The sequence below is a fragment of the Mus caroli genome, chromosome 9 (assembly GCF_900094665.2).
Source record: "Mus caroli chromosome 9, CAROLI_EIJ_v1.1, whole genome shotgun sequence".
NCBI classification, from domain to species: Eukaryota; Metazoa; Chordata; class Mammalia; order Rodentia; family Muridae; genus Mus; species Mus caroli.
In genome coordinates this window covers 27150503-27166576 of record NC_034578.1, presented here as the reverse complement: position 1 = coordinate 27166576, position 16074 = coordinate 27150503, and the positions used below count along the sequence as shown (strand labels likewise).

General features: G+C 44.5%; 1 protein-coding gene across 1 annotated transcript in view; it reads right to left on the bottom strand.

Moving 5' to 3' along the window:
- Prdm10 (PR/SET domain 10) overlaps nt 1-16074 on the bottom strand; it is a 102895-nt gene that overhangs the window by 9266 nt on the left and 77555 nt on the right. Inside the window, exons 17-22 of the mRNA XM_021172017.2 lie at nt 14318-14518; nt 12507-12650; nt 11942-12112; nt 10899-11039; nt 9530-9698; nt 1510-1613 (exon numbers count right to left, since the gene is read on the bottom strand). Of these exons, the coding sequence (XP_021027676.1) occupies nt 1510-1613; nt 9530-9698; nt 10899-11039; nt 11942-12112; nt 12507-12650; nt 14318-14518 (930 nt within the window). The remainder of the gene's footprint in view (nt 1-1509; nt 1614-9529; nt 9699-10898; nt 11040-11941; nt 12113-12506; nt 12651-14317; nt 14519-16074) is intronic.

Below are 16074 nucleotides of genomic sequence, written 5' to 3'. Positions count from 1 at the left end.
AGGCTGGCCTCGAACTCAGAAATCCACCTGCCTCTGCCTCCCAAGTGCTGGGATTAAAGGTGTGAGCCACCACACCCGGCCTCTTTCCTTGATTTCTTAACAGGGTTTTGTTTTTGTTTTTGTTTTTCATTTCCTCTTTAAAGACCTGTATCATCTTCATAAAGTTGGTTTTAAGGTTAATTTCTTATGCTTCAACTGTGTTCGAATATCCAGGTCTTACTGTTGTAGAATCCTGGGCCCTGGTGGTGCCATATTGCTCTGGCTGTTGTGGACTGTGTTCTTACACTGGTGTTTAGGCAGTACGGATGATTACAGGTCTATATACTGATATCTGAGTTTGCCTTTGTTGGATGGGTGTTTTGTTCCTTGGTTTCTATTTCCTCTTTGGTCTTCTGGTCTTTGTGATCTGGATTTCTGGCAACTTGCCTGACCTCTGTCTGTCTGATCCAGTAGGGAGTCTCTGTTGAGCTTGGGGTCTGGACTTCTGGACTAGGCTTGGCCTAGCTTGCCCTTTGGTGCAGCAGGGGGTCTCTGCCAGGGCATGGTATACAGTGATGATGAGGGGAATGGGGACTGGGTGTACTGAGAGAATAGAGGAGGTCCTTTGTTGGGCTGCCTATCTATGGCCAGTCCAAGCAGTCTCTGGTCCAATAAGGAGTCTCTGCCTGAGTTCACCTATCTGTTTTTCTGGCTTGCTTGGCTTTTACCAGTTTTTCTGACTAGTGTGGCATGCACCTGGGCAGCTGGTCTTCTGACTGTTGTAGCCTGCATCGGGACAGTGGAAGTCAACCCAAGTTGAGGCCAGGGACACTGCAGCAGGAGGGACAGCAGTGAAACAGGATGAGTGGGGTGGGAAGGGAACAGACAGTGGAATGGGTCTTTAGGAACTTAATCTAGGGAGTGGGGCAGTTCAGCTAGCAGATGAATCACTTCTGACTGGCATGGCCTGCACCTGGCATACTGATCCTCTCTTAAGGCAGCCTGTGGCTCCACCTTTGTACAAGTAGCACCCTATACCCAGGTTTCCCTGAACCTCTCCTGACTTTGCCCCAACCCTTGGCTTTCATGGTGAAACCCTGTCTCAAATACACACACACACACACACACACACACACACACACACACACACACACACCATAAATAATTCATTATATTATTCTCTCCCAGCTAAAGTCTTGTAATATTTATAAGAAGTGCTAGATCTGGTAGATTTATTGTAGTTAGGAGCTGGATGGACATTCACTGGGCACTAGTCTACTGAGCAATTCACTAAGGATATAGCAACAAAGATCCAGCTTTCAAATCATCAGCTGTGAAAAAAACTGACCTAATCACCAATGAAAAGAAACAGGAGGCCAGGGGAGGTAAGTCAATGGTAGATGACCTACCCAGCAAGCCACCATGTACAAGGTCCTGGGTTCCAATTCCAGCACTTCAAAGGGAAGGAGAGTAGGAAGGAGGGAGGGAAGACTGGGACAGCTGTAACACAGCCCTGGAAGAATGACTTACCGGAGTCACTGCTTTCACTTGCCCAGAAGTAACAGGGGTTGCCACACCACTGTCTGTGATCACAAACTGACCTGGGGGCAGTGTCATCATTTGAATTTCAGATGCTGAAAACAGGAAATAAACAAAATTTAGTGGTCTTCGATTTTAGTGTAAGTGCTAGAAAAAACAAATGCTTCTCTACTTCTATAATGGGGTTATATACCAATAAACTCACTATAAACTGAACAGACAGTTAACTGGAATGCATGTAACATATACATTGCCAGGTATTATAATGCACATAATGCACACCTTTAACCCCAATACTAGGGAGGCAGAGGCAGGAGGGTCTCTATGAGTTTGAGGCCAGCCTTGCCTCCAAAGTCGTTCCCAGACAGTCAAGACTACAACATAAGAGCCTCTTTCCAAAAAAATGTTTTTGCATATATAAATTACCAAGCATTATAGCTTAGCCTATCCTACCTTGGCATATTCATAACCTGTGTATTAGCTACAAGGACAACCTTGTCAACTCAAAGTCCACTTTATAATAAAGTGTTGATGGCAGATATACACATAGGTACTCAAGAATAAAGGTGAATCAATCACCTGAACCAAGGAAAAGGCTTAAGGTGAGTGGCCCAGAACAGCCAGAGCAACAAGATGAGATCGCAGTCTGAAAAGCAGAAACCAAAAATGGTGGATGGTTGTATTTTGCCCCACCAACAGTAATCCTCTGCTGAAAATCCCAAGGGCACTGGGCACAGGCCTATTATCCAAGCACTCAGCAGGCTAACACAGAAGGACCACTTTTTTTTTTTTTTGAGATAGGGATCCATGTATCCCACAATAACCCCGAACTTACTACAAAGCTAAGAATGACCTTGAACTTCTGGCTGCCCCATCTCTTACCTCCTGAGATTACAGGCACCTGGTGCTATGCCCAATTTATGCTGTGCTATATATTAAACCCAGGGAGTCCTGAATGCTACCAGCTGAGCTATCTCCCCAGTCTGGGCTGCATAGTGTATTTTGAGACTTGCCTGAGCTATATGGGATCAAAAAGCCAAGAGAAGAAAGATCCCAAGTCCTAAGCTAGAGACCACCCATACTTGCCAATGCTCACACTCCCATTGAGACAGATCCCATGGTTTCCCACATTTGCAAGATCTTACAATGGTGTGATTTCTTTTACTCTTTCTTTTTCCCTCTTTCTCTTTCTTTCTCTCTTTCTTTCTTTTTCTTTTCTTTCTTTTTTTTGTTTTTGTTTTTTGTTGTTGTTATTTTTGTTTTTGTTTGTTTGGTAGTCCTGACTGTCCTGGAACTAGCTCTATAGACAGGTTCAGTTCTGTCTTGCACTCAGAGCCTGCCTCTGCCTCCCAAGTGCTGGGATTAAAGGTGTGTGCCACCACACCTGGCCTGATGTGAAGAGACCTGATGCAAACGATGACTACATGCGTGTGAGACGAGTACAAAGGGCTCATCTAAGAAACAACTAATGCCTCCTCCCTCAAAAGTCAAATACTCAAACTTTTTAGACTTTGAAATGAGTTTCTGGCTTGGTATTTTTCTCTTTTATACTCAGATATGAACTCATGGCACAAATGTCTTTACAGCTGCCTAGGATCACAAATGAATAAGCAGTGTTAATATTCCACAAGATGGAAGGGAGATGAGTAGGCGATTGACTGATGCCAGCTCTGGGCAGCAACAGAGGGTGAGCCTGGAACATTGTGTCTTCCCAGCACAGGAAAGGGTCATGGGTGAACGATGCAGAGGCCAGAGTAAACAGCCAAAGATGAGGTAGCCTAAGCATCTACAAAGGTAATAAATGCAGCGGGTCCAAGCGCATCGTGGCATGTGTGTGTAGAAACATCATGAGCACAAAATAATACTAAGATGCACAGCACCACTAGCCTTCTGGGGTTATAATGGAAGGAAACTCACTCACTGTTTTCAAATACAGTAAAATAAATCATGAATCTGCATTTAAAGTATTTGATTCTGCTTTTTGTATACAAGCTGTATCTTAATTTTATGATTATGATAATTTTTTTCTTCATTATCTTGTTTTGCTTTCATTGTTATTTTGAGATCTGTTTTCACTATGTAGCTTTCTAACCTCAGCAAACTATGTAGACAGGTTGGTTTCAAATTCACAGAGATGCCCTGCCTCTGCCTCTGCAATGGAAGGCATGCTCTTGTTTGTTTGTTTGTGATGGTATCTTTCTAGGTAGCCTTGCATGGCCTGGCAATCCTCCTGCTTACCAATGGCTAAGAATGCAGGCTGAGGTTACAGGTGTGTGCTACACCATACCTGGCACAAGTTTGTGTGTGTGTGTGTGTGTGTTTTATAAAATGTTTCTACCTCATGAATGGAATGACAGAACCATATTAGAGTATCAAAACTGTGCAAGTCCTGATGAGACAAAGAAGCTAGAGAATAAACACTAGTGGCTTTGAACATTACTGAAAGAGGAGTGGCCCAACCCCTGCACCAGCCAAGGCCCCTGGGGGAAAAGAACTGAACCCTGGTTAATCCTCTAGATCTAGCGAGTCTACAGGGAACAAAGAGAAGAAAGTGCATCAAGTAAGAGCACGGGGATAGCCCTGGCAAACCCAGTGTGAGCACTACCGGACTCCTGGCTGGTCTCTCCAGCAGACACAGTGGCTGCATGGGGAGGATGAGAAGGTGTGGAAAAACAGTTGAAGATGCAGTCAGCTGCAAGGATGGCCCTTATTTAGAACTCAGTTCAAACAAGAAACTCAAATACCTTTCTCAGACGATCAGAGAAATATGAGTCATAGCTGGGTATTGGAACTATATTTAAAGATGTTAAAGAATTATTTCCATTTATTTTTAGGCTGAATAATAGCAATAACATGATTTTTTCCCCCAATGTGGGCTAGGTACATTTTGGACTCAGTCATAGAGCAAGTACTTAGCCTTGTGCGCCGAAAAACAAACAAAAAGAGATCTTTGTGAAGTTCTTCTCATTTATTCTCTTTTTAGTGTTTTTGGCTGTTGTTGTTATTGGTGTGTGTGCGCATGCATGTGTGTGTATGTGTCCGTGTGTCTCTGTGTGTATGTGTTACATGCATGCAGGCTAGAGCAAGACATCGGGTATCTGCCTCTGTTCCTTTCAACTGATCACTTAGAACAGTCTCTCACTGAACCTGAACCTCACTTTTTATCAAGCTAGATTGGGTGTAATAACTTTATCTGTTAGTGTCCTATCTGGGGTAAAAGACAGTTCTTCACATGTCTCCAAGAAAAGTCCCACCGCATAGCTGGCACCTGAACAGGGACTGGCAGAACCAAAGATGGGTCGAGAACAGTGGCTGCAGCATACTGCTCAGTGTGCCTCGGGTGATCCAGGGGAGCCTGCATCCTTGGGAGCGATCCCAATATGGCTACCTTCTCCCATGGCATATGAGATGATGTGTCTCTGCTACAGTAGTAACTGCATTTAGGTGAAAAGATATATACCCAAAGCCAAGCTATTTGAGAGTGGTGCACCTTGGGGTTAGGGGAGAGCAGACCCCAGGAAGGCTACCTTCCCGTACATGGTCTGGATAAATGAGGTCTACCACATAAGTACAGGAAATCCCCTCCCCCAAGCAGCTGATGTCTTACTGAATATATTACAGACCTTAAGTAGCCTGTTTGGGATAAGAGCATAAAGAGGTGGTGAAAGCTGTTACCCGGTCTTTGCTCTGAGTAATAAGGCATAGAGCTGGGGCTGAGCTGTCTGCCCAGAAGTAAGTTTCCCATGGAAGGGCAGAATTACATTAGAGAAAAAACAAGCACATGCTCTCCTCAGCACTCGCCTCTGGTCTTGTGGGAATGTGGGAAGGGGGAGATGAGACAGAGAGGAGTTGAAGCTGGCTTGCCATATTTTACAGCTAATGGAATGCATGGGAAAGAGAATCAAAAACCTCAGAACCCATGAGGAGAATTAAGACTTTGAGAAGGAGTAGAAAAGGATGAAAACGATAGAAGAGCCCTCTGGTCTGACCTGCAGTACAGAGCAAGAGAAAAACCTATGATTCAACGCGTGGATGGGCAGTCCTAGTAACAGCCAGTACAGAAACTACAATGACCAAGGATTACTCTCCCTCTGAACTTGAGTGGGAAAGACCTTTTTCTTTTTAAAAGATTTATTTTATTTATTGTATGTAAGAACACTGCAGCCATCTTCAGACACCAGAAGAGGGAATCAGGTCTTGTTACAGATGATTGTGAGCTACAATGTGGTTGCTGGGAATTGAACTTAGGACCTCCGGAAGAGCAGTCAGTGCTCTCAACCTCTGAGCCATTGCTCTAGCCCTGGGAAAGACTTTTAAACAAGGAATGAAAGATCCTGTCTCAGTCTGGCTCATGAAACTGCAAGATGTGGGGACAGATGCACTCCGTCTGAAGGCTACAGACAAAAAGAAGCTAAGTAGTAACAGTCCATCCTTCCTTGAGACAAAGGCTGAATAATCCAAGGCAAGGAAGGAAATAGGTGTCTCATAGACTGGCCATACAAGCCACCAGAGACACACGGTCCTGGCTGGGGTTCCCGTCAACATCAGCACCAGAGGACAATAGTGGAAGGAGAGTTACTAGAGAAACTGAATGCTCAGCACACTGGGCCACATTCTACCGCACTCAGCAGACAGTTAATCCAGCATGGGCTCTGGGACTGGTATGGAGGTTTAGTGGCTTTGCTATGTCCCATGGAGAAATATGATATTGATGAAGAAGAGGCTCTGGCAGATCTGAATGACCTAGTCCAGCAGAACCAGGAGCCTATTGGGTCACTCAAATGCAAACGCATAAAGATTTGTGTCAAGATGTCATTCCAAGGAAAAACACTGATAGTAAATCAAATTAGTGTTAGTAAGCCTGGAGGGCTTTAAAGCCATAGCAGTTGTTCACAGAAGACATAATTAAAAAAAATAGGGCTGGTGAGATGGCTCAGTGGGTAAGAGCACCCGACTGCTCTTCCGAAGGTCCAGAGTTCAAATCCCAGCAACCACATGGTGGCTCACAACCATCCGTAACNAGATCTGGCGCCCTCTTCTGGAGTGTCTGAAGACAGCTACAGTGTACTTACATATAATAAATAAATAAATCTTTAAAATAAATAAATAAATAAATAAATAAATAAAGGTGAAAAAGGTCAAGTTTGTTCTAGGGGGAAACAGTTATCTATGTAAAATATGCTACATAAATTGTTCCCCTGGGAGAGAGGATATGGGCGCGGAGATTATCACGCATCCTTGACCCTTTCAGCAGCCCGCTGTGTCCAATGCAGAGGCAGCAACCCCAGGGCTGGCCTGTCAGAACTGGAAAGCCAGCTCAGTGGCAAGCACAGTGGTTAGAGTGGGGTCCTGTTCCCCACTTAGGCCCAAATCTAAGAACCACGGGGAAGCCGTGCTGGGGACCCCTGGAAAAGAAGGCTGGGAAAAATGTGGGTTTCCACTGAGGTAGGTAGGGAATCACTTCGGAAACCTACTGAGGGCAGACAGAGCAGTGTCCTCCTCTCTGCTGCTGCTGCATCCAACACTGCTCTTCTGCACTGATGCCAGGGATGGAGTGTTTCATACACTACACCTCCATAATGTTTCTTCTTAGCATCCCCTTAGTCACTCAAGACCAATTCTTGGTGTGAACAGTAACAGGCCTTAGAGCTCCTGCACCCCACACCCGTTTAAAAAAACGTTCTATCATATAGAGCTGTCCTGGAGTAACTCCAGGACAGACTTGGAAAAGCATCTCAATGAACATTAAAAGAGCAGTTGAAGTGTCTGAATGACGACAAGTTGTATGGGTGAGAAAAGAGCATTTTCTGGGAGATGTAGATTATTGAATAAAAGCCCAGTATGAGTTCTTTGCCAGGGAAGTTCCCAGAGACCCACACATACCCACAAAAGCATTGCCACTACTGTTGCTTGCATGCCAAAAGTAGGTGGTAAGACCCTACTGCTTCAAATACTGTACTTCTTGCCTCTAGGGCACAGAAAAATGTGGCTGGCATGACGGTTGGAAGCTCCCACTCTGCTAGCTGCTTTCACTGTTCTGACTGCATGTAAGGCCCACTACAATGGAAGGAACTGATGTCTCATATTATAATCCAGGACAGAACTGTGACTGGGGACATCACTGACCAAGCGGGGAGGTATCTATATAAACAGATGTGATATGTCGGTCAAATGCTTTTCAACATTTGTGTTTATGCCCAAATATTTCTACTGCTATCAGCTTCAGATGTGGGGGAAAATCTTTTTTATGGTTGCTAGTGGTTACTGCAGATAATCCAACGTCCTGAGAATAAGTGACTATTGGTGTGTCATAGTGGCGCAGTGCCTCAGCAATAAATGGAAGAAAATAATCAGACATCTCTGTCACCCTCTCCAAGACTCAGGAAACATGGTGGAAAACGGGTAGAAAGAGCCTACGAGCCGGTCAAAGGCCTGAGTGGTGTGTAGCCATTCTCTCTTCTGGTGACATAAGGGAGACTTAGAAAGCCAAGGAAACACACATGGCCAAAGAAATGTGGTGTTAGAAGTTCACAGGGCCTCTCCTCTAAGTTACAAAAGCAGTGAAAATTTCTGATGAGAAACTCTCTCCAATAGAGCTTACTACAAACTGGGCAGGGTTCCAGGGCTCCAGCTTTTATGAGTCGTCACCATGCTAAAATGGGCATTTGGTGATCAGATGCTTTCAAGTCCCCTGTGAGTAAGCAGATAGCCATCCTCCTGCAGACAATCTGAACAAACCCATTGGTTCACAAACCTGCAGCTGAGTGGGGTCACTTCCTCCTCGAGCTATCGTGGGCGCCCTGTCTGGGATGAATAGAAGTTTGTTCCTGTCTCCCCAGGAGAAGTTACGGAGCATCACGAAAAAAGTTACCAACTCTCACCTCTGACTGCCAGCCTGTTCATACTTCCCGAGCATGAACCGCAGGATTTCAGAACATACTACTCAAATATGTCAACCTCTCTGCTACATGATAATCTCAAAGTTTTTAGGAGATGCAATTCAGCGAGATGACTTAGCATGTATGATCTGGTGCCAGAACTGTTGGATTACAATCTTCTGTTGATTCGTTAAGTCACTTGGACAAGTTATTGTATGTACATTGCTTTCTGTATAAAATGCAAATAATCACTGTACTTACATCATAATTGTAAATAGCAATTTTGATATACCTGGGTGAGAATCATTCCTGCAGGAAGATCTGAATGAAGTTGTATGAGGATACTTAATGATGCCAGTATAAGGTCAATGTTAATTTTTACATATTGTCGTCTGAATGAGAATGGCCCTGATAAGCTAGTATATTTGAATACTTGGTCCCCAATTGGTAGAACTGTTTGGGAAGAATTAGGAGGCATGTCCTTGTTGGAGGAGGTGCATCATGGGGATGCTATTCCCAGTTAGCTACTCCTGCCCCTCGGCTGTTTCAACAGATAGGTTCTCGGCTACTGCTCCATCAGGGTGACTGACTGCAGCCACACTCCCCACTGTGATGGCCACGGACTCTCACCCTCAGAAACTGTAATCCCAAAGTAAATGCTTTCTTATATAAGTTGCCTTGGTCATGGTGCTTTGTCATAACAACAGGAAAGTAACTAAGACACATATACCCAGGGTCAAGCGTAGTGACTATTACATCGATGGACATGCATGAGACCCTGGGTCTGATTCCTAATACCAAATATATACAGATAGATAGATAGATAGATAGATAGATAGATAGATAGATAGATAGATAGAGAGGTAGATAAAACATCACCATCAATATATCCTCTCTCTATCTATTCAATACCTTAAATCACTGCTTCATATCTTCCAGTAACATACTTAACATCTCTGAAAATATAACACTGGCACTCTGAGGTCAAAACACTGCCCTAACTTATCTATGATATGCATTCACATACTGAAAATGAGCAACCGATACTTCAATCCAAAAGCCTATTATAAAGCTAATAAATGAAGACACACGGCCAGAGATTCCCCACCCAACAATTATCCCCTTCTCCTTACAATAACCACGGAAGGAGTTCCAAGCATTGGGGAGGTATGTGTGTTGTACAGAGGAATTCTGCTGCTGCTGGAGAGCCTGCCCTTGTGTGGAAGAACTGCCTTGGATATGGGAGGGGCTGAGCCCCTGCTGTACCTGCTGAGCAGAGGGGCTCAATGGCTGCCCAGCTACCTAGGGAGAAAGAGAAAACAAAGGGAGAGAACTGTGAGATTCCAGGAGACTTAAGACTCATAAGTTATACTTTAAGTAAGAGCAGGATTAATGAAAAGCAATCATAACTCTAAAACTCTATATTGTTTTCCAAGGGCCATCTACAAAGATATTAAGACAATGGATTTCAGTTAAATTGCTGGAAAGGCAAATGAGTGGAAGTATATAATTGCTTACAGTAGCTAAGCTTAAACCAAGGAAGGTGAAACAGCTTGTCCAGTCACAAAAGTAACCATTTGTGTTTGGAAACACAGCCCAGAAGTCATGGTTCTCATTGAGCAGCCTTGGCCAATCCACCCAGAGTAGAGCTAAGCACAGGTGCACACCAGGCATCTGGTGGAGAGGCCGACTCCTGACTCCATGACAAGTCCACACTCTACCATCTGCAACTCAGGACCATCCACAGTCCAACTCCTAAGTATCACTGCCCGCTCCTAAACAGAATAACATTTTAAATAAATCTGTTATAATTTCCTATCTCCTTTTATTACTCAAAATGTTATTTAGAATATAATTCCTTCCCTTGATGTCATGATAAGCATATATATAGTCCCCCTTCAAGAACTAATTTAAAAACTAAAGAACAAAAATGTCCTTGATCCCCAGCTAGGCGGAATTGCCCCCTCCTCTGAATTTCCATACCTCCCTTTATATCCCAATGACAGGCTCAACCTTATTCCAAGTCACAGAAGCAACTGAAAGCTCTTACTGTAGAAAGTTTTGTTTTTAGGATCTTAAACCATAGAAACCCACCAGAAGCTGGTAACTTAATGCAAGACTGTTTGCAATAATGACATAAAAAGTGGGAGCAACAGTAGAACTGATAAACTACGAATATAGTGACATTGCTCAGTGACTGAGGGCAATGAGTTCACTGTTATTAATCTGACAGCCCCTGATGTCCCCTGAACTCTCTGCATCTCTCTTTGTGTGTGTGTGTACATATTTTTTTTTGAAAAGACAAACATGATTTTAAATACCCCCATCTTATCTGTGTATAAATGTCAGAGTTCTCGGTCAGACTTGGAAACACTTTTGCACAAGTCCTTGGCAATCTCTAAATTGTTCTTGGTGACCTTGATAACCCTTTGATCAAAACTGAGGTCAGAGGGACATATAAAAAAGTCACCTTTCTCTCTGCATCTCTACAAAGAAATGTACCTGGGATGCTGACGGAGCCGCAGGGGTGGGCTCTGTGACCTGGATGTGCTGCACCTGGATGGCGTGCTGCGTGTAGGTCTGAGGGTCGTGCAGCTGGCCAACGTCCACTGTGGACTGCTGAGACTGATGTGGGGACGTGGCCTAGAGGGAAAAAAAGAACAGGTTCCAAAATAGATCTGTACTCATTGAGAGTAGAAGAGATCCCCAGAGAGAAAGTTCACCTAAACACAGGCAAAACTGGCAAGAGGTTTTGAGTTTCAGACCAGCTGTGGCTAGGCAGTGAGACCCTGTTGGCAAAAGAATAAGTCAAGGTCAGGCATGGTGGTGCGTGTCTTTAATCCAGCATTCAGGAGGCAGACGAAAGTGGATCTCTGAGTTTGAGGCCAGCCTGGTCTACTAGCGAGCTCCAGGCCAGACAAGGCTATACAGGGAGACCTCCTTTTTAAAACAAACAAACAAAAAAACCAAAATAAATAAATCAAGTAAGGAATGGTGGATGCCGAGGTGAATCTACCAATTTCCACACATTTAAAACTGTATTGGTTTTCAATTTGTGAGACTACATTATTTGAAAATGACAATGTTCACTCATGTCTTATATCTACTTCCTCACAGTGCACATACATACACACACACACACACACACTCACACACACACATGACTCGCTAAAATCTCTCCCTAAAATAAATTATTCAATGCCGTGTAGGTACTCCTTAAACTGGCTCATTATGAGACAGTCAGCCAGTCTAACTAAGGAACAGCTCAAAAAGAGGGGTCACTAGAAGTGTCCTGGCTGGCTGTGTGTACAGGAGCTGAGCCCTTCCATCTACAGTAGAAACCTCTTACTCTTCTGAGTCCAGAGCCATCATGATGAACAGAGGGAAGAAGGCAGTGGAGATGCTATTCTCCTAGTGCCTCAGACTCAGCACTTCTGTGCAGCTGCACCTTACACAGAGCCGAGGATGCTTTTGACTCCTGCTACCATCCTGGCCACTGGCCATATGGTGTTCATGCAGGTAAGAAGAAGTAAGCGTCACAGTACCGGAGCCACCTGCACCACTTGCAACTGTATGTGCTGAGGTTGCTGCAGACCCGATGCTGACTGAGACACAGGGATATACTGAATCCTTTGGTAGTCCCCCTGAGGTGTTCGGTAATCCGTTGTTAAGGTCTGGGACAGTTCTGTCATCGCCTGAGTTAGCAGGTCTGTTGTCTAGGAAAAAAAAAATCACAAAGCATATTAGTAACAACACTGTAGTAGTCTCAATGCTCTTAAATCCTGCTACAATTCGGTTTGGCATGGGGCACATCAAGAAAACACAGACTGGCCTGAGGGCCTGACTCTGACCAGTGGATCTGATCCGGCACTGCTCATTTCTCCACTGAGAAGGAAGGCATTAAAAATGTCCTGCTCCTCCTTTGGCAGGGAGATATAGATAGCACCGGCAGGGAGACCCAAGCATAAGCACAATGCTAGAAGCAGCAAGCAGCAAGCTGAGGGTAAGGAGCCCTATTGGCAAAATATTGATAAATAATTGGCATGGCCTTGTTGTAAAGAGAGGAGGGGCACTGAAGGAATAAGACACTCTTCTAAGTCGCCCACTTACCACCACAGTCTCTCCAGTGGCACTATCTGTCGTTAAGACAGCTGGGGTGGCACTGATCACAGCTGTCGTCAGTGGTGTGTGGATGGTGTTGGGAAGCTGGGCATACTCTGGGTGTTTCTTTCGAATGTGTTGCACCATCTTGGTCTGGAAAATGAAGGAAAAAATAAACAATTACTGCAGCTAAAGCAGGAAAGGCATAAATTTAAGTCCAGCCTGGGCTAGATACCAAGACCTTGTCTCAAAATAAAGCAAAAAGAACAATGACCACGTGGTGGCTTGAATATGCTTGGCCTAGGGAGTGGCACTATTAGGAGGTGTGGCAATGTTGGAGTGGGCATGGCTTTGTCACTGAGTAGGTGGGCTTTGAGGTCCTGCAGTCAATCTCCACACAGTGTAGAAGACAGCCTCTGCCTGGTTGCCTGCAGGAAACAGTCTCTTTCTACCTGCTTTGGAATCAAGATATATGAAGGCGGTGGTTCTGATGTTAAAGTCCTATTCCCCAATTGGTTCTTGACTTGTCAGTAAAGAAGGCCGGGGTCAATTGTTGAGGAGACGGTACAGGCAGGACTTCTGGGTCCCAGGAGGAAAAGGCAGACACACAAGGAAAGAGAGGGGTCTTTCTGCATGCTTTAGAGGAAGAACACAGCAACCACATGAAGTCTCTGGGAGAGCTTGGGCCTGTGGCCTCCACTACAGGCAGGTGGCCAGGGATGTTTGGCAGGGGCCAGGTGGGACTAGCCACTAAGTTAGGGCAGGTGAAGAGATGGAAATAACAAATTGGTAAGGGTGTGTTTATCCAGGCAGGAGATATCTGTGCCCAGCAATTCCAAAGGTTCTTAAAGTATTTCATTTGATGCCCTTAAAAACGATCTCCATCGGGCTGGAGAGATGGCTCAGAGGTTAGGAGCACTGACTGCTTTTCCAGAGTTCCTGAGTTCAATTCCCAGCCACCATATGGTGGCTCACAACATCTGTAATGGAATCCGATGCCCTCTTCTGTTGTGTCTGAAGACATCGAAGTGTACACATATACATAAAATAAATAAATAAATCTTTAAAGAAAAGTTCTGTCTTGCAAGGGGTTGGAGGAGTGTTGGTTGGTTCTTGTTTGTTTGTTTGTTTGTTTGTTTGTTTTAACCAGGCACAATGGCTTGTATACATAAGGCCACCTCCTTGGGAAGCTAAGACACAAAAGATGATTTGAGCCCAGGAGTTTGAGGCCAACCTTGGAAATACAGAGTGATTCCATGTCCTAAATGCAATAAAGAAATCAAAGCAGCACTGACCACACTTGGGAAGTGACCGCACTGCCAAAGCAAAACAGAATGTGGGGAGAAGTCAGAAGGAAGAGGGGACACAAACACACTTACAGGACTCTATACCCTTAGGCAGCAGCCAAACCCTCGGGCTCCTTCTCCACATTCCCCAGGAATGCCGGAAGTAGTCAGACACTTGTGGTATCCCCAGAAGTGGGATTCCCACCAAAGTGACCCCCTTTTCAAAAACTTGCATCTCAGTTCCTGTATAAGGGATTCTAGAGGATGAGGTCGTAAACTGTGAACAAAGTATACTCAGACACAAGGTGCAAGCGGGTCAAGAGGAAAGCAGTCAAGTGCTCAGATTACTGGTAAATAGCAGTAATTTGGAAGAGTACAAACCAACTGTTCCATTCCCATAAGTGGTCCCTACTTATTTATACAGGGCTCCTTCAGCCAATCAATGCACCATGCATGACACCTGGATGAGAAGGCGATTAAGACATCCTTGCGTAGAGCTTCTGACATCACACTTGGTCAGAGCCAGCACCGTACCTTGCTGCTATACTGCTTGGAGCAGTGTGGGCAGCAGACAGGAGGGGTGGCAATGGTACCCGTCAGCTGAGTGTGGGTGCTCAGCATAGGGTCAGGCTCTCCAGGGCCAGCAGGACGCAGTTTCCGAATACTTGGCGGGAGTTCAGCTCCTGGGTGGTTCTTCAGAATGTGGGCTTTGCGCTTGCTGGCGCTCTTATAAACCTGCAGGGTTAAATATTTGGCCATGAAAGCAATGTACAGTGCCTCTTTCTTGCTTAAAGCAAAGTAAGACATTTCATTCTAAGAAAAGGAGAAAAATGCATCAACATTGCCCCAAATAAAACATATCAACATGTATGGTATATGGTGGGCCATGCCTGTAATCTCCAGAGACATCTAATCAAGTGCCACCTTGGAGTCCTCAGAGAGTCTACCAGTATGAACTAGAGTGAAACCCTGTCTTAGAATAAGAAGACTGCCAGGTGTGGTAGCACACACCTTTAACCCCAGCTTTTAGGAGGCAGAGGCCAGCCTGGTCTACAAAGTTGAGTTCCAGGAAGCCAGGGCTCTGTTACACAGAGAAATCCTGTCTTGAAAAATGAAGAGGGAAAAAAAAAAAAGAGATAAGAAGAGAATCTGGGGGGCTGGTGAGATGGTTCAGTGGGTAAGAGCACCCAACTGCTCTTCCGAAGGTCCAGAGTTCAAATCCCAGCAACCACATGGTGGCTCACAACCATCCATAATGAGATCTGACNCCCTCTTCTGGNGTGTCTGAAGACAGCTACAGTGTACTTACATATAATAAATAAATAAATCTTTAAAAAAAAAAAAAAAAAAAAGAAGAGAATCTGGGCCTGGTGCTCTATACCTATAATCCTAGCTCTCAAGGAGCAAGGGCAAATGGATAAAGTAAGAATCTAATATAGATATGCTAGGTAATTTCCTTGAATTTCCTGTATAAATAAGTGTGGTGGTTTGAAGTAAAATGTCTGTATAAGATACTGTGGTAGTTTGAATATGCTTGCCAGGGAGTGGTACTATCAGGAGGTGTGGCCCTGTTGGAGTAGGTGTGGCCTCACTATGGGGTGGGCTTCAAGACCTTCCCCTAGCCACATGGGAGACAGCCTTCTTTTGTTTGCCTTCAGAACAAGAAGTAGACCTCTCAGCTCCTCCAGCTGAGTCCTCCTGGACTCAGCCATGCTTCCACCATGATGATAACAGACTGATCCTCCGACTGTAAGGATATGTTGTCTTTTATAAGAGTTGCCTTGGTCACGGTGTCTGTTCCCAGCAATGGCAACTCTAAGACAGATAGTAACTGTAACAACCCCCTTCCGGGGCTGGAGAGATGGCTCAGCGGTTAAGAGCACTGACTGCTCTTCCAGAGATCCTGAGTTCGATTCCCAGCAACCACATGGTGACTCACTACCATCTGTAATGGGATCCTGTACCCTCTTCTGGAGTGTCTGAAGACAGCAGGAGTATACTCACATATATAAAGGCAGAGAATTCCACCACACACCTTTTCACTGCCTAATCGGTCCCTGAGGAGGCCCGATCTACCATGCAAGCTGACAGACTATTTTACATCTTGGACATTTCAAATGAATTCATATTCTAGGTAATACATATTCTCTATTGTAAAAGTCACAGACAGAAGGGATAATAAGAAAACAAAGTCAATGAATTCTTCAAAAAATGCTTACATTTAATTTTTTTAACATTATCGTTTATCTAGCTAGTCTTTTCTTTTTTTTTTTTTTTTTTTTTTTTTTTTT